At 39.3% G+C, this 25,576-nt stretch overlaps 2 protein-coding genes across 2 annotated transcripts in view; one reads left to right on the top strand and one right to left on the bottom strand.

Annotated features, from left to right (window-relative positions):
* gabrb2b (gamma-aminobutyric acid type A receptor subunit beta2b) overlaps positions 1–23,429 on the bottom strand; it is a 73,709-nt gene extending 50,280 nt beyond the window's left edge. The window contains exons 1-3 of the mRNA XM_024803888.2: positions 23,007–23,429; positions 22,778–22,869; positions 22,163–22,230 (exon numbers count right to left, since the gene is read on the bottom strand). Coding sequence (XP_024659656.2) covers positions 22,163–22,230; positions 22,778–22,869; positions 23,007–23,089 — 243 coding nt within the window. The 5' untranslated portion in view covers positions 23,090–23,429. The remainder of the gene's footprint in view (positions 1–22,162; positions 22,231–22,777; positions 22,870–23,006) is intronic.
* Positions 7,366–10,976, top strand: LOC143420710 (zinc finger BED domain-containing protein 4-like). Its single transcript, XM_076888815.1, has 4 exons — positions 7,366–7,938; positions 8,890–9,950; positions 10,096–10,412; positions 10,621–10,976. The coding sequence occupies exons 1-4, from the start codon at positions 7,735–7,737 to the stop codon at positions 10,974–10,976; spliced, it is 1,938 nt and encodes a 645-aa protein (XP_076744930.1). The 5' UTR covers positions 7,366–7,734.
* Positions 23,430–25,576: the final 2,147 nt, after the last annotated feature.

The following is a 25,576-nucleotide window of genomic DNA, read 5'->3' as shown; positions in this document are numbered from 1 at the left end:
AGTGGAACGGTAATGCAAATTGCTTTTATTCTCACTGCTCTTCATTCCCAGTCAGCACCAGCTATGACCTCCCTCTGAAACATTGTCTCCCCTCCATTTTTATTTCCTCATCTCCTCCAACTATTTATTTTTTTCTTATTTCATGCTATTTTTTCCCATTTGAGCTCAGATTTTCCCCACTCCTTTGATGAATATCCTTCCATCTATTTCCCCTGGAGCTTTTCCTCTCTCCCTAGATTCTTCTCTCCATCTTTCTTAATCTCAGAGGACTTCTTGTTGCATTTACTGCATGTGGTTTGGGAAATAAATAGGTGGGAATTCATCAATGGGGAATTTTAATAGCTGGTATCATGATCACTAAGCAGATGGAAGCCATCTTGAGAACATGAAATTTCCCCTTGTGGGACTAATAAAAGTATCTTATCTTATCTTATCTTATCTTATGACAGGTGGTGTATCAGCCTCTAAGGTGCTATATGAGTTCTGTAGCTGTTCAATTCCATTAAGGATTCTGATTTAAATATCTCCTCTCCAGTTTATTACCCCAAACTGTATATCCTGCATTCAGGTAAAATCAACCAAATTTTGACTGAAAAAAACACAAAACAATGATTTTCATATTTAACACATTCACCTAATTTTGTTTAAATTTATTTCTGAAGTGCAGTAACCTTGAATACTGGGGTTGAATACTAAAGCATCCTGACTGTAAGGCCTCTATCACTCTTTCTGCTTCATTTTCTTTGTTCTTCCTCTATTTTGCAATATCTTTAGTGAGGACGAGAAGTGATCACTTCGCCACTCACCCATATGCCCATACTTTAGTACACCAGTACTTCAGTTCCTCCAAAAAAGCCCTCCAACAACAAGTGGCTTTCAATTTCCTGTCTCCCATGGCCCTCACCCCATCATCGACAGGGTATGGGAAACCTGGAATAGGGCACAGCATTTCTAAAGAAGTCTAATAATAAACATCCATCCCTCCAGAGCAGAGTGACATATATTTTTGTCAGTCTGGGGTTATGATTCAGAGCTGTATCTAGAACAGCTTGCACACTGCATGGAGTAAATAGGCAACAGGAAACCACACAAGGGCTGCTGCGGGGGTTTTGTTTGGCCTGTTTGCTCCAGAATTAATAACACTAGTATTTGTTTATAGGTGGTCAAGCTGAGAGAAAATACATATAATGTAAAAATATATCAAACAGATGCAAAAAAAATAAATGAGTTTTTTTAAATCATATTTTTCAGTGATTAAACCTCATAATCACAAGTGTAAGCAAATTTAAGGGATTCTTGTAAAATTTTCCCAAATTATTAGGACCAGTATTATTAGTGTTCTCTTGATTAATACATGAGATTGGAGTGATAAGAGTAGTAAATGTGAGTTTATTAGAAAGAGTATGATCAATTTTGTTTGTTGCTCAGGTCTTGAGATTTAATTTCCATGAGGATATTTATCTGACCAAAACTGTTTATACTCTTTTTATATATAAAATACATCATCTGGTCAAAATCCAGACGATGTATTTTAATAACTGCCAGATTCTTGTTTGTTTACTTTGCTTAATCTTTCTTTCCATCATGTAGCTCCTGTCTCTCTATTTTGTCTCTTTCTGTGTGTCACCCATTTTCCCCCTCTATACTTTTCATCATTTACTTTGGCCTGGACATAGCTTTCAAAAGCGATCGCTGAAGGTGAATTGAATTTAGAGGAACCTTTATTTCCCAGAGTTCTCCCAAAGCAGAGGTTAAAATCTTTGCCAGTTGGCAGCTGTGTAGCATAACTGACTACATACAATTTATTAGAGACGATTGGAGCATCTGCAGGCCCTTTTGCATCCCCGGAGAGTAGTAGAGTGGAGTGGCAATTCAGAGAGGGGGTCAGTGGGGGGTGATGGGGAAGAGAAGAGAGGACAGAGTAGGACGCAGATTATTAGGGTGCTTTTGAATTTCACTGAAAGACAGGGTGTAGCTGATGGAGCTTTCAATCTCATTCACATCAGAAGGCTAGCTAGCCAAAGAGATGAAGGGGAAAAAAAAATTAGTCTGTCTCAGTGCATGTTATTTGTTCCACTTACCGCTCCTGCTTTCAAAGATTGCATGTGTGGGTTTTGGGTGGGGGTATGTGTGTGTGGGCAGGTATATGTGTGTGACCTGCATGTCTCATGAAGCTAAATGTGTGGTGCACACTGCATGCATATACTCATTTGAAAACTTGTCAAATATCTACCTTTCTGATGCTCCTGAGGCTCTCTACAACTATCCTTTTACTACAGCACATATACAATGCACATAGAAATACGCTGATCTACTGGACTCCAGCATCTCATGCATTATGGACGTTTGGGGAACTGAGGAAGAACCTGTTTGTTATTCAAGTTGTGTAACAAGAAGTACACAGCACACATACACATTGTCAACAGTGAGCTAATGCAGTATCTCCAGATCGAAGGAAAATATACAACCACAGTGAGCATAAAAAAATTGGCTATAAAGATATGCATGACCCACAAATACAGTTTATTCCAGTTTACCTATGTAGCTAGGAGCAAATGTCTCTTTCTTTTTCATGCACATAGTTTTGTGACTTCAGATTTGATGGTCTGAATACAGTATCTCCTTGAGCTAGGATACCCTTGAAGAAGCAATATTTCCTCACAGCTGGATTGACCTACAATACACACAGGGGTGCTTTAGGGGTGTCAGTGCCAAAATGTATGTATGTGTATGTGGGGCAATGCCATACAAGGATAACACTAGAAATGTGTTATTGTGGACCATAATTCTATCTGTCTTGACAACACTACAAAAACATATAAAATATCAGTGATGGGAAGGGCATAAAGTGGAATGATAACTGCAAAGCCATTTTAAGTACGAACAAATGATGATTTGAAACAGATGACCTACATACTTGAACTTGCATTGCGTTCACTGAAACTAAATGTAATAGGTTGCAAATGTATCACTTTTTAGGAAGGTGCAAGTCCATATATGATAGTGCGGGAGAGATCCTAAGCAAATAGATCAGTTTGAATTGTTTTGAGAACTATATTTGCCATCATGAATGTATACCATTAATAATCTCAGATGAGCATCAAGAAGCCTTAATGCTCAAAGTGCTCTACAAACAAAAATACAATTCAACATTTTTTCATATTTCACCTTCCATTTAAAAATATTTAAGTATCTGCTTCAAAAAGTACACAGAAGACAGTAACAGGTAAGTTTCTTAGATTTGTGTGCATTTACTAACACACCAATTAGGCATTCAAAAAACATTGAACTTTGATATTTAATTAATAATAAAATCTCCTTTGGCCACAGTTACTTAAACATTAACTTTTAATCGGAAACTTTAGTCATGCATACTATTCAAGATGACTATAGGGCAATCCGTTTTCACACAGCTGTGTTAGTGAAGCCATATTCTTTGAATGTCCAATGTGAATAAGTCCCTTGAGATCATGTCTGTTTGGTTAAGGTTTGAGGTCTTACATGGCAACTCCAAAAGGCTGAATATCTTTGTGTGGTTTGATCTGTCTAATGTGGAACCAACCTGGGGGATTCTGTAGTCTAACTGGGAGACTTCAACGCTCATGTGGGCAATGTGTGCAAACCACAGTCTGTCCATAACAAACACCATGTTCAAAAATAAGGGTATCCATGAGTGCATGTACACCAGGATACCCTAGGTCGCAGGTTGATGATCGATTTTGTAATCGCATCATAAGAGCTACCATTAATTCCGCACACACGTGAAGAAAGGTGCTGAGCTGTCAACTGATCACCACCTGGCCATGAGTTAGATCAGGTTGCAGGGGAGGATGCTGGACAGACCTGGGGTCACTAAACGTATAGCGAGGGTAAACTGGGAACACCTGACAGAAGCCCCCATCCATGAGTTCTACAAGTCCAACCTCTGGCAGATGTTCAACAGTGTTCCAAGAGCAAGTGGGGACATTGAGTCCTAATGAACCATGTTTAGCACTTCCAATGCTGAAGCTGCTGAACTGACCTGTGGCCGCAAGGTGGTTGGTGCATGCTATGGTTGTAACCCCCAAACCAGATGGTGCACACTGGAGATGAACAGAGCCATCAGGCTGATGAAGGAGACTTATCCATCTTGGTTAGCCTTTGGAATTCGGAGGCAGCCGATAGATACCAACAGGCCAAGCAGAACGTGGCTTTGGTGGTGGCTGAAGAAAAATCTCAGCTGTGGGAGGAGTTTGGAGAGGCCACGGAAAAAGACTGCCTGAAAGAGATTCTGGCAAACTGTCAGGCGACTAAGGAGGTTCTCTTTTTCCACTGTGTATGGTGGAAGAGTGTGGGTGAAGTGCTGCTGATTTCAACTGAGGATATTTTTGGACAGTGGAAGGAATAATTCAAGGACTTAATTAATCCCATCGACAAGTTTTCCATAGAGGAAGCAGAATTTGGGGACAAGGGGGATGACTCGTCCATCACCGGGGGCAAGGTCACTGAGCCAGTTAAACAACTCCTTAGTTGCTTGAAAACTCTAGATGTTGTAGGGCTGTCTTGGTTGACACACCTCCACGATGTTTAGTGGAGATCAGGTGCAGTACCTCTAGATTGGCAGATTAGGGTAGTGCTTCCCATTTTTGAAGAAGGGGACCGAAGGATATGCTCCAACTAGAGGTGGATCACACTCCTCAGCCTCTATGCCAGGGTGCTGGAAAAGAACTGGTCATGTCCATGGTCATGGAACACTGGAACACCTCCTTACCCCCTCAATGATACTTTAGAGTACATGACATTTTGCCCAAGTGGTCTACATGTGTTTTGTGGACTTGGAGAAGGCATTCGACTGTTTCACTTGTGTGTTCTGTGAGAGGTGCTTTGGGAGCATGTGGTATCTGTCCCACTGCTAGGAGCCATTCGATCCTTATATAACTGTTCGAAGAGAATTATTTTGTTTATCTACAATTGTAACTTCGACAGTGATCTCACAAATTCCCAAAGGTCTGATGAACATTTTAAGCCATTGCAATGTGCAGAAAAAAAACCTTATTTCATATATGGGAGTGACAAAAAGTACAGTACTTTCTTCTGGCTATCAAGTTGTACCACCATTTATCAATCAAGAAACTGTTAGTATTGCAATATAAAATGTATTTGTTTTGTCCGTTCTCTCTAAGCTTTTCTTTTCCCCCCTCTTTCTCATGATCTCCCAAATGGTCATGGCAGAATGCTGCCCCTCCCTGATAGCGGTTCTTCCAGAGGTTTCTTCTTTTCCTTCTCATTGTCACCAAGTGCTTGCTCATAGGTGTTTGCTCAACTGATTGTTGGGGGTTTTCCTTATAATAGTTTCTTTGCCATGTAATATAAATTACATGTTGTTGTTAATGGAATTGAACTTAGGAAATGTACTTATTATATTATACATACATAAACACAAATCACAGTTAGAGAGAGAAGTACGAGAGAGAGAATCTGCAACAGCAAAAGGAAAAGCCCTTCAAAAGACTCATTTCATACTTTATCACAGCTGTCTATACAAGGTTGAATAAGATAGAAATTGTTTCATGATTCATATTCAACACGGGTGCTGGACATAAAACTCCCTTTAATGGCACAACAGGCAACCACAGAACTTGTTCTATCTTGTTGGAAACAAATACGAGAGGGAAAATCATACCTAGCCCATACCTAAGACTATGATCAATAAGCTTGTATTGTCTGTGTTTTGGGTTTTTTTGGACCGAAAACTAGCCATCTAAATTTAAACTAAACTTGTAACTTGCATAAAAGTAACAATGCTAAAATGCTTTCCCATAAGACAGAAGTGAGAGCAAACATATCCTTTAGGCCAAGTGCTACTGCTGCATTACACCGCTCAGCGCTATCCCATTATCAACTCTGTGCCACGTTCAACTGCTGTGAAAACCAATCCACACCCCCTGGTTCTCCTGCCAAGCCATTATCAACTTCTCGTATTTTGACAAGCTGCGATAAAGTAGGATATAGTCCTGTGCTCCATTGACAGCTAGTATCATGAGTTTTCACACACTGTAAAATCTATGTTATTGCCAGACATGAAGCAAATCATGTGACCAACAGTCAAATTTATAGCAAAGATAAACAGTCACAAACACGTTAATAAATCTGTTTAATCAGAGAAGGAAGAAAATATATACACACAAGAATATACACAAGGAAAAAAAATATTGTAACTTTGTAATTGCTGGCCTCATGTAAGGTTTATTAAAAGATTAGCGTCAAGAATCTTCCAAATAACTTTCTCATTTGGTTTGTTATACATTATAGTTATTGCAACTGACAACATTCTCAGTTGGTTGGTAAAATGAAATAATTTTAATGAAATAGTGATTCGATTTTGACTCCTAATGTAGCACCCCGGTAAGTATTACTGTTGTATTTAACAGGTATCACTGATTGGATCATTATTCTCTTATAATAGGAGAAAAAAACCCAGCATTGTTAAGAATTTTTGCGGCGGCTGTACTACAAAGCAAGTTTAGCATACCCAGGATAACTTTGTCTTATCTGGGCTCAGTTATCTTAATACTAGCAATTCAGCAATGTGTTCACACTATGGTGGTTATCAAATGTAGACTCAGCTTGCCTATAAATTTGGATTAAAAGTCAGCAAATGCAAATAGTTATCCTGTTTTAGGATTAAACCACTGTATCTCTTAGTGGCCACGCTTTTGTACACACTGTATTTTAATGTATGTGAATAACATCTACACTAACAATAAACTGAGAGTAAGAAAAAAAAAGACTTGTGTCATTTTCCTTGTCTTTATGTGATTCAACTCAAATGTTTTAACTGCTGTGGTAAGGGTAGCCTGTGAAATCATTGTTTACCTCAAATGTCAGGTGTGAAGTCCATGTCTATGTGTTATAATTTACACTTTTTAATTGTGTTTTGGTCAAGGTGTTTACAATGTCCATCTTACAAATCATTATATATTGCTAATCAGAAAGAAAAACAAGAACAACACCTTTAACACTTAAAAAAACTTTAGTCCCTATTACTGTCCTATCACTGGGAGATAAGGGGTCTTCCATGTATGGTTATGTTATTTTCCTGAGCACTGATTGGTCAGTAGAGGGTGACTGCTAATCCTTTATCTCAAACATTACCTGCTGTAGTGCAGGTGCTTAACTGGCTTTAATTCATCAGTCATTATAGAATTATGAAAAACAAAAACAAACAAACAATTGTATATTACATATTATTAGTGTCTTATTTGCTTAGTTCTGATGACTATAAATGTCATCTGACTTTTATAACCTGTAACCTTCATGTCACTCTAAAATTTTGGCCTACTGACATGTTTAACTTTGTTCAAAAGGTTGTACTAAATGCAGGGGTGGAAGTAACGAATTACAAATACTCACGTTACTGTAATTAAGTACATTTTTTGGGTACTTGTACTTTTACGAGTAATTTTTCAAGTGTGTAATTTTACTCATACTTGAGTACAACTTACACCATGTAATCTACTTCGCTACTTATAAAATCAAAAGTCACTACTGAGTACGCCCACAATTTGAATTAATATTCAAACCTTTCGTCTGCATTTTTGCAGCCAATAAGGCCGTGCAATCGCAACCGCGCCAATTTAAGACGTAAGCAAAGAATAAACTCCGCTGCAGCAGCAGGCACAGGTGTCTGGAGGTGCTAAATGGTGGAGTATAAACTACTTTATAGACGAAAGATTTGGAGACAAAGAAGCCAAAATGGAGACAGAGGACAACACTGTCAACCATGAAAACGACGTAGAAAAGACGGAGGACGCGTGCCCGTGGCTATACCTGGAGGAATTTTTCGTGTACAGAGGAAGAAAAGGAGACAGCGTCCAGATGCAGTGCAAACTTTGTTTGACCTCTACAGTCATTTCAGCTTACAAGACTTCAGCATCTAATCTAAAAAAACACATTGAGGTAAGAGGTTTTACAACTATACGTGTATGATATTGCTTTCTTATTTTTCATGTGTGTTAAGGTTACTAGTTTGGCTAAGATATTGTCACCGCCATTGGTTAGCCTGATATTAAAATAAGACGGAGCTAGCTAATGTGCGTGTGTGCATGCATAATTGAGCTACAATTCGTAGGAATGTTTTAGCTTATTATTTGGATAACCACCGTCATTACAATAAATTAAACTTGTAGTCATTTAAAACTCACAGGCCTACAATCAGCTGGCCTATTTAAAAAAAACAAACAAACAAACTTGAACACAGTGCTGAGCTGCATCTCAAATTAATCTTCCAGCTCTCAGCTGACATGTACCAGAGCCCGATTGATGGATCAGTTGATCAGTATCATTGGCCTGATATAGGTCTATCATAGTGACATGGCTCTTAATCAGTAGGGTTATATGTTTCCCAATATGATATCTTTTTTTAAAGAACATAATGTGGATTGGTTTTATTTGTTAGCTGTATGGGCAGCATTTTTGTGTATGTGATCCCTTTTCTTAAATTAGATTTGCTAGATACACATATTTTGCTCTCTTAGTATTTTTAGGACCTGACTAATACTGAAAACTTTAGGGTGATACTGATAAAAAGGAGTTAAAAATTTAGATACTGATACATTGGTCGATACTCTTTTTACAGATAGTATACATATTACAGAACTTAGAATGTATACAGAAATTCATGTTTTTTGCAATGATCGTTCAAAATTGGTTTACACTTGTGAATAAATACAGCAATATATCTGCAAAATTTGACCAATTCACCACTCTTTTATACTATGCTCAACAATCAAAGATTAGCTCAAGTCTAGTTGAATAATGTTTTAAAAATGTGTTTTCTTTTAGTGTTAATCACAGTGATGTTATGAAGTAATGTATGAACCTGACGTATGATAATATTTATCTCTACAGAGGAAACATCCATCGAAGACTGAGCAGTACAATATCACTGTGGCATCAACATCTCGACAGCGAAAGACCACAGCCACACCAAACAAGCTCTCAGCAAATACACAAGCCAAGTTACCAGACCTGATGTTGAGAGCTGCAAACAAACATGTTCCACAAGCAACTGTTGACAAGCTTGTCATCAATTTCATATGTGAGGGTCTACAGCCATTTGCAGTGGTAGAACAGCCATCTTTCAAAGAATTGGTTACCACATTACAACCTCAAGCCAAAGTCATCTCCAGACCCACTGTCCGTGCCAGAATCTGTGAAGCTGCTGATCACATGAAGATGACTTTGGTTGCAGCATTGGATAAAGTCAAATTTGTTGCTACCACTACTGATTGTTGGTCAGCTCATCAGAAAAGTTACCTTGGAGTCACATGCCATTGGATAGAGGAAGCGTCCCTGGAAAGAAGATCTGCAGCACTAGCATGCAAAAGATTGAGAGGGTCTCACACATTTGACATGCTTGCTGGTGCGCTTGATGATATCCATTGCCAATACAAGATTAGAGGCAAAGTTGTAAGAACCACAACTGATAGTGGATCCAACTTTGTCAAGGCCTTCCACATGTTTGGGGCACAAAACGATGCAGATGAAGCTGAAGATGAAGCAGACCCAGAAATTATTGACCTGACTGACCATAGGGACTACCATGAGGCAAGTGCAATTCTTGATGAAGACTCTGGTTTGGAGTATCAACTTCCGCCTCATCAGCGATGTGCATGTCACCTGCTAAACCTTGTGGCAACAACTGATGCTGCCCTAGCAGAGAGCATGAATGAAACCTACAAGAGGCTCTCCCGTGCAACCTTTGCAAAATGCCAGGCCATTTGGAACAAAACTGGCCGATCTCATTTGGCTAATGAAGTGGTAGAGGACAAGTGTGAGCTACAGATCATTCGTCCCAATGCAACACGATGGAATTCAACCTACCTTGCCATTGAAAGGATAATACGCATCATTGATGAGAAGGGGGAAGATGCCATCAGGAGCATTTGTGAGGAGTTCAAGGTGAAAATGTGAGTAAAATTGGACACCTACCAATATGGTTTCAAATTTTGTGAATTTTCCTTAATGGATGGTTAAAAACGTGAGCAGACTCTTAATATTAAATCAGAAGATCCCTATTATAGTCATGGTGGGTTTTGTTGTTGTGTCTTACAGGTTGAGTCCTGCAGAAGTTGCATTCCTAAGGGAGTACTGTACCACCATGAAGCCACTGGTGAAAGCTTCAAACATCCTTCAGTCTGAGTCCACTTCCTTTATGGGATGGCTCCTGCCAGTAATCCAACAACTACTGTCCAAACTTAGCAGGCTGGAGACATCAAGCAAGACATGCGTGCCACTCATCAGAGCCCTGCAAAATGGCCTTCAAAAGCGTTTTGGAGCGATGATGGAGGATCCAGAGTTGGCTGCAGCTGCAGTCCTCTTACCCAAGTTCAAGACTTCCTGGACTGACAGAGCAGATGTAACAGAGGCTGGTAAGGATTCATGTGATCCCATTTTTGTGTATTTTTACATTTGAACACATGCTTAAGTGAGTATTTCACCTAATACATTGTAAGTTATTGATGGTCTGTCCTGAATACTAAACAATCCTTTTTGAGAATTTGCCGATTTTAAATTTGTGTTCAGGAATAATCACTGAAATTTAAATAACAAAATTGTGTTATCTACTTGCAATTACAGCCTTGACATACATCAAACAACATCTTGAAACGACAGACAATGAGAGTGAGGATCAGCAAAGAGAGTCATCTGATGAAGATGAATTCTTCTCCAGACCAATCTCCAGAAGGCTGCAAAGTGCAGTTGAGCTTGATGGTTATCTTGCTTGTGCCACAGACACCATGGAGCTGCTGCACTCCTTCTCAGCCATCAAAAACCTCTCTCTTAAACTGAACACAGCTCTGCCTGCTTCTGCTGCGTGTGAACGACTTTTTAGCTGTGCTGGTCTACTCTTCACTGCCAAACGAAGTCGGATTGCCTCTGTTAATTTAGAAAACCAGCTCTTGCTGAAACTGAACAAAAGGTTCAGAAAGTAAAGTGTGAAAGAAATGCTAAGACTTTAAGACACTTACCTGCCTGTTGTTCAGTGTATGGGGAAAAGTTTAAATGGTTCTACGCATGTTCAGAAACATTTTTGTCATTGTTTTAACAAACAAAATTCCTCCTTTTATATCTACATTTATTTACAAAACAAGTTACCTTTCTATACCTTGTTCATCTGAAAAATGTGCTTTGAACATAAATATTTATACTGGTGAATCGAGTTGAATGCCTGCTATTGACAACAGAATAAAACATCAGTCTGTTAAAAAGTAATTAATACTCTGAGTAGTTTTTGAGAACAGTACTTTGTACTTTTACTCAAGTATTTTTTTAACACCAGTACTTTTACTTGTAATTGAGTACAATTTAACCAGTGTAACAGTACTTGTACTTGAGTACAAATTTTGAGTACTCTTTCCACCTCTGACTAAATGTGAGTGGCTACGCTGTGTCGTATTGTTCCCTGGATAATTACGGCATCTTTCTGTGTCATGACGGTTCTTGTTTCATAATAGACGTTTTAGAAAAAAAACATATTTTTACCCTTCCCTCTTGTCCAATTTTTGGGATGCATTTAAAGAGAACAAACACATACAAATAAAGAGAAGCAAATCTCTGTAAATGTGTCTGGCACCCTTTGCATCTGGAAACACTGTACAGAGCTATTTTGTTGTTTGACAACAGGCACTGAAGCAAAGACTTGCATCTGCACTCTCACACACATCATTTTGACCTCTGGTAGGTCACTGCGGTGGGATGAGCCAAAATGAAGCAATCTCCCTGCACTCACACTTCATGGGATATCATACTGAGTGTGTCAGTCAGAACATGTTACTTGATTAACAACCTAAAAATAGATCCCACGCAGTGATGAGTGTTATCCCTGGTACACAACACTCAACAGCAATGCTTACACACTAACACTCATATTTTGAACACACAGTCGATCGTGATTCAACTCGTGCCCTTCCTATTAAGAAAAAGAGCAGGCAAAATGGAAAGTGCACCCAAATGTGGCTGTGACTATGAGTATTATATGCATCTGTCTTTGCTTTTCTGTAACACAACTTCAGTGACACAACATACTGTGCAGCTCTCAGCTTTGAATATAAATGTGTGCACAGTAAACTGTGAGTGTCAGAGACATATCATACCATCTTTAATGCATAAATAGTCACCTGGCATCCAGCCATGACAGCATATGGCTAAAAAAATGTTTCAATCAAAGGAAAATAGCTGCCACTAAACATTTATCACTGATTAACACTGGGAATTAAGTAATTATATAGGCTCAGCGTCTTTGGCAAAAATAACACTAGCTTTGAGGAATCTGAGATTAGACCTGTTTGTGTCCTAGTCCAGTCCATTCCACACTGTGCTGACTGTCTTAGTTTCAGCAACTAACAGGATTTTAAGAATATTCATCAGTATGTGGGGTTGAATAAAAAGGTTCTAAAGCTCAGCACATAGTTCATGCTACATTTTCTCCTTGGAAGTCTAGGACTAAACTTGCAAATCCTCATTTGTGATTTAAACATGGACTTCAAACTTGTGCAAAGAGCTCTGAATGTGACCCAATCTTCATGTGCAGGATGATGCCTGGCGTGGAGAGTTTTCTGCTGCACACAAAAAATCAAACAGCAGTCTCCAAAAAAAGAGTCCACAATGTCCAAACCTGAAGGCAGGAGAATCACCAGAACCGTGCTCATCAACTGACTTTGTATGCAACCACACAAGCCATCTTGGGTTTATTTCCTGAAAGCGGATGGTTGATTGTACTGTCACTCCTAATTTGTCTCTCCAAAGGTGAGTCCATAAAAAGTTCAAAAGAAATATGTTGTGATATTTTTTGCTCGTTTTTGTTTTAACGAATAAACTAACAAAAAAAAACAACAACCATTGAGCAGGTGTGCGCAAACACTACAGTAATACACACAAACAAATAGAGTAGTGGGACCACTGAACTGAGAGATGCCTGCAAAAATGGTAGGCTAGCCGATTAACCCACTTTGATTTGTAACTCTGTCTAATCCCCCCTGCAGCAGGGCCTCAGCCTTGTGTCATTATCAAATAGGCAAAGAAAAAATGAAAATGAGAGATACACTTTGGAGGGAGAGAGAGAAAGAGAGAGACAGATGGGAAAATATAACAGAGCAACATAATATAAGGGTAGAAATTATTACCTTGCAATACTCAATAGAACAGTGGCAATATGCTGTTAAATCGCCCTGCTCTGCCCACCGACACGAAAACAAGATGATTTTAGACCTACTGCTGCAGGGAATGTGCTGTTGTCTGAACATCCAGCCCATCATTCTCTGTCACAGGCAGCAGTGAATCAGATGCTTAACTAGTGAGCTTGTTTAACCTGAGGGAATTGATTACATGCCTTCCTTCCCTTGACATTTAGAGCTATGGTACTAATTGTACAATATGCAATGTCTGTAATATTAATAGCAATCTAAGAAGTACATTTCTGGTGCATGTGTGGATACAGTGATGGGTGTATGAAACTCAGCTGATATTTCAAAGATAACCAGATTTGAGTTATATCAAGATGTGAAAATGCAGTGGCCAAACACTTAAAGGATTCCTCCATGTACAATTTAGTGTACCCATGGGACACCCAGCTTTTAATATTTTGAAAAGTTTTAGTGAATTTGTTTTTTTGCATTTGCGAAAGTGTTGAACTCCATATGTTCCTTTCTTTGTTCTGCCTATCCAGTTTCCTTAACAGGAAAGAGTGCAGAGAGGCAAAGTGCAGTAAGACAATGGTATTCTGGCAGTAAATATATCCATCTTTGCTGTTTAGCTTGCATTCAACCCAGCACAGAAACTTTTTAACAGCTTAAGGTTCAACACTTTTAACCTTATGATGGAACAGGATGAAAAGTGAGAGGCTAAGTATAGCAAGGCTGTGAACTGTGCCTAAACTTTGAACCTAATTAAATACCATCCATCCATACTTCCACCTATCTGGGGCTGGGTCACAGGGCAGGAGCCTAAGCGGATAACCACCACCTCCAGTTTGTCCGTGGGAACAAGAAGGTGTACTCAGGCCAGCCCAGCGTGTCCTGGGTCTGCCCCATGGCCTCCTGCCGGTGGGACATGCCCGGAACACCTCACCGAGTAGGTGCCCATGAGGCATTCTCATCAGATGCCCGAATCACCTCAACTGGCTCCTTTCGATTTGTAGGAGTAGTACTATGAACCCCTCCCGGATGGGCAAACTCTTCACCCTATCTCTAAGGGAAAAGCTAGGTTTCCTTCGGCGAAAGCTCTTTTCTGCTGCTTGTATCCGTTTACTTTTTCCTTTCAGTCGCTACACAAAGCTTGTGACCATTGGTGAGGGTAGGGACATAGATTGACCGTTAAATCGAGGGCTTGGCTTCTACATTTAGCTCTCTCTTTAGAATGACGAACTGATGGACATACCGGCATTTTTGCAGTCACTGCAACAATCTGTCGGTTGATCTACTGCTCTTTTCACTCGTGAACAAGACCCCGAGATACTTAAACTCCTTCTTTCAGTAACTCATCCTTGGCCTGGAGTGGGCACTCCACCTATTTCCAGCTGAGGACCATGGCCTTAGACTTGGAGGCCACCACCTAATGAAGCCAACAGAACCACATCATCTGCAAAAAGGGATTGTTAGACTGCCCAAGTGAAAGCTTTTCAACACTTGGCTACGCCTAATTAAATACAGTGATCGAAAAACTACTTTTGAATCATAACTCGGGGCTGAGGACAGGTTTTGTAAAGACGAGTTGTGTGATTTTAAAAAGATACCTGCAGTGAGATGAGAAATAATGGCAAGCTAACTCCTTAGTCCCTATTTAGTCAGACATCTTTGTACACACGGCTTAAGAGATTTCGACTGCACAAAAACCTGTGGTAATCTTGTCATGGGGACAGCTGCTCCATCTTTCTCTCCTCCCTCCTCTGCCTCTGACTATTTCCTGTGCTCTCAGTAATATAATATCACTTTCAGCTATGTCATTCTTTCTTCATGCCCACCAGCCACTGTTTTTGAATTTTCCTGTTGCTTCTTGACACTGATCACAATGACCTCTCTTTCTACCTTATCTGAAATTAATAGCACATAGAAAACATTTTCCAGGTTGCCTAAGTTGTCTTATTCCCGTGTTGCTGCAGCCTTCACTGTGTTCCACTTGTCTGTACCTGCTTATATGATCATCAGCCTCCTTTTTGATTTACTGCCTACCCACGGCATTTTAAATGTGTTTGCTACATCTGATTGACTTTGGTTCCAACTGTTAGCTTGCTTATTGAGCAACTAAATACTCAATCTTCTCTACAGTTTCAGGCTACACTCAGCAATCCAGATTGGAGATCCTTCAGCACTCTCTTTATAACAGTTGTTGCTAGGCAGTTGTGTCATGGCGCTCAGTTTGGTACTACTTTAGTTGCTTTTAATTGCTATTAGACACTGTGTGAATGGTAAGTGGTCTAGTTAAGAAATATGTTAATTTGTTAAATTTGCAATTGTTTTTTAAAAGATAACACGAGTGGAAATCTTTGTTTTTATTACTGTAAAACATTTTAGGATAACATTTAATAAAATTGCATTACAAGTGCTTTTTGATGTCCATGCCCTGTCTCTAAAACAATCAATACTTAAAATAAAGAAGTTTAGTAATGAATAATTCCAGCTAGTTTCCAAAATATGTGAACACTGATGGAACATGTATTACTTGCTTTGTATGTGTTAAAGAATTTAAATTTACTTTACATACTATATTCATAAAGCCAACAAACAGAGTCTTAAGGCTCTGACACGTGTTTTTTTTTTACCCTAAACTTGTTGGTATTTATTGGTGAGGCACATCCTCGGTGATCACTTTATCGTGTACAGTGCTCATCAAAGGAGGAAATTCCTCATTTATGTTTATTCTGTTCAAGTTTTACATTCATTTTCTTAATCTCCCTGATGAAGAGGATCATTTAGAACCTTATTTCTGTTTACCTGCTTTATTATATCATGGTCTTATCGCAGAAACACAATTATTAGCTTCAGCCTCATTTATATTCTGCTAATAGCTTCTGCTAACACCTACCTGTAGGTTATGTGTTCTTATTGTTGACATAAAAAAGTAATCCTATGTTGTGTACATAAACACCCACATAAATTATGCCTTTTTTTTAAAACAAGATTCAAGTGACCCATGACTTAACTGTAAATAGATTACTAAAACTCTATAGGCTGGCATCCATCCATCTGTTTTCATAACCATGTATCCAATTCAGGATCATAGGCAGAGCTGGAGCCTATCACACATAGGAAAGAGGTGGGGGACACCCATGACAGGTTGCCAGTCTACCACAGAGAGACAGCGACATGGATATAGGTGTGAATGTGAGCAGTCACAACTATACAGCCAAAATAGAATCGCTTATTACCCTAATATGCACGTCTTTGGACTTGTGAAAAAGGTTGGTGCACTAGGAGGGAACCCACACATGCAGAGGGAGAACGTACTAACACACAAAAATGCCTCAGAACCTAGAATCTTTCTCCAGTGAGGAACAGGGTCATCACTAAAACACAATTTCATCTCCAACATCCTCTGCACAATGTCATATTTACTTGTTGATTTCTATGCAAGGTGAAGAATTTCCATTTCCGTTTCATGTTTTTCCTCTTCATGCTGATTAGACAGAGGAAAGTCATGGCCAGATTTACAGGTGGAAAGAGGTATCACAATGAAAACTGCCATGAAAGAAAATATTAAGAGAGTGAGAGGGTGGAGAATATTCTGTGACACAAGGGTTTCTGTCTGAAGAACAAACTATACCAAGGAAACAGGTTACACCTGGAAGCAGTGGGAGAGACAAGTGAATGCCAAGGACAGGAACTTATTAGAAAAGTTCAAAATGCATCACAGCTTAATAATGAGGGAGTTGAAAATATTCCCTGTGAATATAAATGTATGAGTAAACACGTTTCACTAAAATACTCACTGTGATAAATATTTTTATTTGGACTGACCTCCAAATCAGCCTTTTTTCCCCTTTCAAACTTTTGCTACAATAAGAGTAAACAAACCTGAAAGTATTCACAAATAAATTATAAGCTTTTCCTACCAAATAACATGGTAGCATCAATATACAATGAAGGAGGTCTTTTATTTCCAAATGTGTTCTTCTATTGATATATAAAGGTTGTTCACAATTCTTACATAACATTTTCCAGTGCTTTCATAATCAGCTGATTAAATACTACAAATTAAGGATGCTTCAGATGTTGTAGGTTTTGGAAGCAAAAGTTACTGTGGCAGACTGCAACGCACAATGCAAACCTGCTATGCATCTGTCCATAGTCTCTTTTAGCTTATAAAGTAGTTTTATGGCCCGCAACTGTACAATTATTGTGTTCAGCTTGTTTTCTTAAATAAATAAATAAAAACCCTGAATGTGACCATGGGTGCATTTGTCTGGACTCTGGTCTCTTGCATTATTCCAACAACTTCACTGAGGATCTGTTAAAATACCAGTTTATGAGATGAGACATGACTATAGACCAGCGAGGGCTTTGGATTTGCGAATGTATGCATGTGCATGGGAGAAACACAGACACACTGTACTTCTCATTAAAGACATTTTAAGTATGTCCATGTCTGTTCACAGACTGAGGATAAGAAGTCACTTCACTACACGAGGCACTTCAATGAGCTTTTAGCAAGTGTAACTTTTAATGAAGACGTTTTGACTAGTTATAGCCTTCCCAAAGTTAGAGGCATGGTTATAACTTTTACACTGAAAAAAGATTTTTTTTTAGTCATTTTAATCAAAGTATGCCATCAAGTTGCAAAATTTCCAACTCAAATAAATATTACCAATATTTTCTAAATAGCTTGTGTCAAATTTATATCTGAGCAAAGACGATTTAATAGTTTCACATTTAATTTGACACTTTGCACACCAAAAAACATTGGTGTGTCTTCACAAATTCACACATGTTGATTGAGTTTTAGCACATTTCTTTTTATTTCCTTCCACAAATGAAAGGTGTTTCAGTTTGTGAATCTTCACACATTGCTTCTTCGCTTCCATTAGTTACTATGCAACAACCATGGAGCAGGAGTGTGGGGGTAATTGGAGTACTGGCAAAGCCTGCAGCAATCAACCTGTGTATAGCTTTGGTGAAACCCTGCCAAAGTGTGTGGGCTTTGACAAAAAAAAAGACAATAGAGCTGATGTATTCTTTAATGAAAATAGATTTAGTGGCGCTCATTATTTTCTAAGATTACATGACACCCATCAATTGGTTTAACCTTATTATGATCTGATTAAGCAGATGTTTTCTTCCCCACTGACATTTTATACTAAGTGTTCTTCAGTGTTCAAACCCATGTCATGGAAACCTATTTAAACTAATACTGACACGGTTGAACATTCCTCCGTACGTCATCTGCTCATTGGTATACAGCTCTATCCAGATTACTGAAGGTGGCTGTGACATAGATTTAGACATATCTATAGAAGCAGGCTTAATATCATTTTAAAGCTCTTAGGTCTGGGATGAGATATTGTGCAATACCACATAAGTGCTATCACAATCTTTCTTCCTTTTTAATATCATGTGGTAAGCAATAATCTCCTGCCTTTCAGCCAACATCCATTATAATGTATCTTTATGATATATAGTATAAGCGGTAGAGTTTTCCGTACAGTCTTCATGCATTTACACCAGACGTGCTGAGAGGTGGTACCAAAATTGAAGGGGGTCTGAAGTTTGCAGTCCCTCTCCAACAATCAATAAGCTCCTTTCGACCTTTATGTGCATCAATAATGGTATTTCTGCCTTTTGGAGGGGGATAAGAACTTTTCTTCATCCTCAGACAGGAATATTTCTCTCCTGTGAAAACTGCTGGCTTAAACTTCAACTGCTCAGGAGCTAAACCAAAAGTAAATATTGAGACTTGAGCAGCAGAGAAGCAGAAGACAATTACTGAGAGGATTGAAGGGAGATCTACTAATGCCTCTATATTCCCACTTAATTTCCACTATTTTTTCTATTTTTTATTTTGACCACGACATGAATCAAGGCTTGCAAGCCACTTGCCTTAGGTTGAATGTCTAACATGTCATTGGTATTCCGAGTGTGCGTCCCTCTCTGTATGTCCACCTCTGAGTCACGCAGAATGAACCCTCTGCAGCACTAGGTACATGACCTTCCCTCCAACACCAGCACCGCTGCTGGCTCTCCACATGGTAACTTGTTAATGTCAGAGCTCTTTCTCCTATCTGTCTCTGTCTCTCTCTCTGTCTCTTTATGTCACATACTGAAAAGTGAAAAATGTGACCCCTAGGTCTTAGACAATCATATCCAAAGTCCCAAGCCAAAGATTGTGACACTGGGTCCAAAACACAGGAACAAGTGACCTTTCACTGGCCACATCCTCTTCATTGTCAAGCCGCAATCCTTAAAAAAACCCAAACATGTAATATAGTTTTCTATATGGCACAATCATCAGTGAAGATATGCATGTACAGTTTTAATATTAAAACCCCTCATAAATATTATGAGGGGTTATGTGATGAATACCAGAGACGGCCACCCATGCTTAAAGGCTCTTTTAGGTTGAGAACTCATCTAAAGTGAGTTTGATGCAAATGGATCTATGACACTGAGGACAAATGCTGCAAAAGATGTATTTATTTTAAAAGGTCTTTTGCAAAATGTCAACAAATACATATGCCATCACCTGGTGTCTCTGCTTCAGATGTGAGGCCTCCAACATAGAGTAATGCCAGACTAGCAGATTCAATTGATATATACATACCAAAACATGGATGTTCTGTTCTACCATGAAGATAAATGCAGCTCTGCTGGATGCATTCCTCTGTGACATCTCTCCATTATCCTCGACCCTCAACCCTTTTCCGTTCAATAAAGAAAGTACACAGGGAGGTTCTATCCCTGCACTGAAATAAGTGGCAGACAGAGAGCCAGATGGGGTAGAGGAAATGGAAGAAAGGAAAGTGCTTCTACACCAGCTGCTATCCTGAAAAGTGGCTACATTTAGAGGAAGACAAGAGATCAAAGATGCTGAGACCATTACACACACATGTGGCCTCTTCTTTTTATGAGACTCCAGTGGGTCAGGTGGTAATGACTCTGCTTTCACATTAGAGGGTGTTTAGTAGGCCAAACCTAACAAAGGCTTCTCATGATCAAAAGAAGCAGCTTTTTTGTGTTTAGATGGAGAGTGGGATTTTTTTTTTTGTTGTTTGTCCGTGTGGGGGTGCATGAATATAAATCCCAGCTGTGGTGTGCTTGTAGGCAAGAATAATGATGTTAGGTTAGGTCAGTTTTTTTTTCTGAATGTTGTTGGGAGTTGAAAGTATTAGCAAAAATAGTTTTGGCACACCATGGTATCTAGCTCATAATCTATTACAGTTTCCTGATTTGCTTCCCGCACTGCTCCATGTAATCTAAATAACATAAATATCATTATTTACTTTCTAGCACTATTGTCATTTAATAATAAGTTCCTGCTGTTGTGCATTTTCTGAGAAAATATACAGAGAGGACACAAATTAAATGAAAAACCATGATGCTCGACCCCCACTGTACAGTGAGGTGATGTAACGACCTGTTATGCTGTGGGAACCTGAACCCTGCCATTTGGGTAGACTTGATCAAAATAGGAGAAAAGTATAAGGTTGTTCTAATAATAACTTTTTGCTACGATGAAACACTTCTATCGTGTCATCCTGGATGACAATTTCCCCATCCATAGGGCATAAGGGTCCTAATGTGGTTTAATGAGTTTGAAAATAATGTGAATCACTAGTAACGTAACACATGGTATGCTGTCCTTTTTTCCTAACCAGCCTGCATCTATAAATTGCATAAACATGTTCACATGCTTAGTTATTCTATAATTAATCTGGATGAGGATGGAAAGAACATCATGAATGCATTTGATACATGAAAATACATCTTATTTTAGCACTTACAGTACAGTTCTGAACCTACACTCTCTTTAACAAGTACATATACATGAACAACCTCTATGTAAGGCAGCTTTCAACATCCTTCACACAGAGAAAACATGGCTTTAATTAAGAATTCAAAGCCACAGTCCTAGGCTCCAAAGACTTGCATTGTGTATGCATGTGTGTGCGTACCTGTGTATGTGGGTGTGTGTGTGACTGATTGTGCAAGTCCTCAAATACATGCAAATAGACATATTATCATCTGTTTTCTCACTCTTGCGAATCAACAGAGGCACGAAGATAACAACACAAGCGACAGTGTTTGGGTGCTGCAGCCCACAATTTCCTAGAGTGAAACATATGCAACATATCACAGATAGCAACACCAAAACAACTGCTGCAGCAGGACACAGCTAGACATTTCATGTAAAAGTTGTAAATACTAATGTGCCAGCTCCCACTGTTGAAGTAAAACATTAAAAGAAGAAGTTTAAAAAAAATGTAGGAGTGACAATGCACCTATCAAAAGCTAATGCATAACATCATAAATATCATTTTGGCCCCCTTTGCTTGGTGTATTATAAGTGTCAAGCTGACCTTCCAGTGTGATAAAATACATGTCTCTGTTTCTCTCAAAACCGAGGTGATGTTCTATAATATCGTCACTAGGAGGCGCACTTGTATGAAACTTAATCACCTCTCATCGCTACAGCTGCTGAAGTTCCTCCACTGTCACTATTACTAGCAAAATCCCAGCTTTGACAGACTCGTCAAAAACGATGTTTCAGAAAATCTTGTCAGCGTTGAGACTTTTGTTAATATCAAAACTTCCCTCAAGATAGATGGAAGTACACTGCAGGTGCGTGCCATGTATGCAGATTGAACTTTATTCCCTAAAACAATTGATTGTGTTAGGTTAGTGATGCTTGGCTGTGCAGCCTTTTTGCTCAGAAAATGAGGCTGCAATCAGCTTAAAAGACCAAAAACCAATCGTCCATCTATTCCAGTCAATTTAAAAGCTCCAAAGAGGTTTAATTCGTGTCATGACACACAATGATCAGTGGCTTTGAAGTCTCAAACTCACGCCCACTGATTTGATCTGGCACGTTCACACAGCCTATGGTGGGCATCTCCCACCATAGGCTTAAGCATAACAGCTATCACTATCGTCACACACTGTCCCAAAAGTAGAGGTGATAATGGCCTACTTACCATATTGACTTCTGATACCATGTCTATGCTGGCTATATCTATATTCATTCCCACTCCAACAGGAGGACCTGGGCAGATGAAAACAAGCACACACAAAAAAGAAGACACTGCACATCAGATGTAGCCCGAGTGATTCGCTGACATATCGGTTAATAATGAGTACGTGACTAGGAAGCACACAGTTGTGAATTTAGCTCTTGTCAGCTGAATAACAGTTTACAGTGTTCATTTCGGGTGGGATTAGATGCGTTGGCCAGCAGTGAAAGTATTGGTATTGCCTCTAAAAGTTGCTGACTTTAGCTCAGATAGTTCTAACGTATTTCCGTGACAATAAACGCCTGAGTTGGACGTTAATATTAAGAAAAATGAGCAGATACTGTTTTTTTCCCCCAACTCTGGAGACTCGTCATTCAAATAAATGTGCTGGTGCAATTTATCATCCACATGTGTTCTGGCGTTAGTCGTATTTTATCTACACTGTCATTCTAAAGCTGATATATCCTCCCCCCCTCCTTACTTGCTTAAAACTGCCCAGTTAACACATTAACTGTAATATTTCACAGGCTGACAACGCGCTGCCTTTAACATAGTATCGGAAAATAGAAGTACATTTACCTCCGAAATCTGGCCTCAATCGTATATCATAACCTTTTAACAGTCTGTCCACCGTTTCTTTGACCAAAGACATATTGCTAGGGTCACTGGCACTATGGACGAAGAAAACACAGAAAGAGACAAAATCAGATTCAAACAGGATATATTCTTCAAACAGAAGTGCCTAAGTATTTCCCATGCCGTCTGTAATACACTTAGTAAAACGAGTGGAGCATCCTCCGTCACTTACCTTTGAGCGCACACCATGGCCACAATGACGGGGAGCAAGCAGACGATAAAACACATCATTCTTCGTCTTCTGAACACTACCATATTTAAACTCTGTGTTTTTTCGCTCTTTTAGGAAAGACGAGGTCTAACTTATTCTTGCCAGCGCAGTAATTCCAATGCCGGGCGCATGCGTACTCCCGACCACAACACCGAGAGGCAGCACAGCTGCCGCTGATGGTACTGGCAAATCTAGGAGAAAATTTAAAGGAGAATCAAGACTTTAGGTTGCTCAGGGGCATATGGGGGTCTCCCCGTTTCTTTCCTTTTTTTTGTTTTGTTTGTTTTGGATATGCGTGAGAGAGAGAGAGAGAATGCGTGGGCGTGTGTTTTGATTTTTTACACGTTGAGCGGTTGTTTAAAAAGCAACAACTGTGATAGAAAAAGCGATAGTTCGACACTCGTGAGATTACTGAAAATTGTGGGTGTGGTTGTGTCTTTCCACTAGCTTTTTTTTCCGGACATCAGTTAGCCAACTCGTCAGTCCCCGAGCAAACCACTGAAGGCACTAAATCTCTTTGCTCCTGCAGAGCAACTCGGCAGCTCTCAGTTGAAGTCTGCACGACACAGTTCATATTCTAAATTTAGCATCTTTGTTTGTGAAACAGCAGCACTGTGGTGAAGCATTTAACTAAAATCTAGTTTTATAGATTCTGGAATTGGTCACAGACCTAAGCGTTGGTGAAGAGGAAAGGATATGTATGATACGTTCTTAAACCAAAGATCTAATCGACATAGGATATGTGCAAATATTATCAGATATGAGTATACATCAGTGACATTGTTTGTCCAAACCAGGAGACAAAACTTTTCCTACAGCTGGGGTACACAACAGGTCCGCAATTTGCTCAACGCCCAGAGAAAGAGAAAAAAAAGCCTTTCTATCCATGATGCTTAAACCAGTGAATTCAGTCAGCCGCTCCCCTTGACATTGCCCATGGAGCGCTCTCTCTCTCCCTCTCTCTCTCTCTCTCTCTCTCTCTCTCTCTCTCTCCTGTATATCGTGATATCGTGTCTAAACCAGCAGTTGCTCACACATCGACCTCAACGCATTGAGGCCTCTGACAAAAAGAGCAGCTTGGCTTTACATTCTGGGAAGCGCCTTGCCAGCGCAGTGCCTCGAGGTTGGAAGCAGGTTTCATGGAGGAGAGCACTATGCGCTGAAGCTTGCACTCTGCGCGTCTCACACAGCCGTGCACGCTGGTGGCTCCACGCACCGGTAAGCAGGATGTGCGCCGCTGTGTAAACTCGGACACGAAGCGTCATGAATATGGTGGGATCAGAGGCAGATGCAAAAGGCAGTGAGCCCCGTGTAGGAGTCCAGTAGCGATTCACAGCTCTGTGTGTGTGTGTGGTACTGGTGGTGGGGGGTGGGGGGATCCTGCCAGGAAGCTGCAGAATTTTCTCTTCAATTCAAAGCACAACTCTCTTCATATTGAGACTTCTATTCATTACTGTGATTTATTCACATAAATCAATGGAATCCCTGTATTATCAAGACAACAGGTGGAATTTTTGCACCTTATTCGACCTGATGGCGTTTCTGGAACTAAAAATTGTGCAAAAATCTGAAAACAAAAACCAAAGTAAATTTAACTTAAAGTCTAAGTAAATCAAATAATAATCGGGGTATATTTGAAGCCCCATTGCACACATTGAAACTTTATCTGCAGGGGGCTGATATGACACGTTAAGAGACAAACATTAGGTTGCCAGATTTATTATTTATTTTTCGTTAATTCTATACAACCCCATACATCAAAACCAAACATTTTTTATTGCTGTAAGTTATGAAGTAGCTTGCATTTCACTACAGGGAGGTACAATCATTTCAATAGTCTTTAATGAACACTGGCCATTTGCAAATCATCTTTTGCACACAAATGCACAAATCCTACCTAAAAAAAAGAAAAAACCTGAACAAGTTTGAAGTTTTGCACATCAGCATTATGGGCTTTTGGCCTGTTTTACTAATAAGTCTTTGTACGGTTTTACACTGAAACACATGCACAGATGCTTTGGTCCTCATAAAGCCTTGAAAACTCATATATCACTGTGCTCCTCTTGGGTAGTTAACAGTTGGCATTCCACTTTACATGATCACCCGTAAGAATGTTTACCACCATTATTTTGGCTGAATTCATTCAAACTCAAATTATTTTTATGGTGCTTTAATGACTTTGTCCCCATTTTTGTCATCTGGAAGCCACCATAGATAAGTTTAATTGTGCTTCAAATCTGCTATAGTTGTAAGCTATTTATTTGGTCTTGCTAAAATTATTTCTGGCACAAAGCCCAGCTATAACTATAGACAAAAAAGGACGAAATTTAGGGACTTGGAAACTCAAGATGAACACATGGAAATACAGTTTTAGTTTAATGAGCTATCCTTTCAATACCATGATATGCAAAAGTATTCCACCACGCCACATTTCTTTATATTTTGTTGGGAATTTAGGAAATAGGTGAAGCAATTTATCGAAACATGCAGCCATACATGGAAAAAGAGTATATAAAGCAAAGAGTTTTTAC

Source organism: Maylandia zebra, linkage group LG10, assembly GCF_041146795.1.
Source record: "Maylandia zebra isolate NMK-2024a linkage group LG10, Mzebra_GT3a, whole genome shotgun sequence".
Lineage (NCBI taxonomy): Eukaryota > Metazoa > Chordata > Actinopteri > Cichliformes > Cichlidae > Maylandia > Maylandia zebra.
The sequence above is the reverse complement of the archived record's forward strand: the minus strand, read 5'-3'. Positions and strand labels throughout refer to the sequence as shown.

Excerpts from the sequence above, each read along its gene's own strand:
- LOC143420710 (XM_076888815.1), top strand. The coding sequence starts at position 7,735 with ATGGAGACAGAGGACAACACTGTCAACCATGAAAACGACGTAGAAAAG. Across the intron at positions 7,939-8,889 it reads ATCTAAAAAAACACATTGAG|AGGAAACATCCATCGAAGAC; the intron begins GTAAGAGGTTTT and ends TTATCTCTACAG. Across the intron at positions 9,951-10,095 it reads GAGGAGTTCAAGGTGAAAAT|GTTGAGTCCTGCAGAAGTTG; the intron begins GTGAGTAAAATT and ends TGTGTCTTACAG.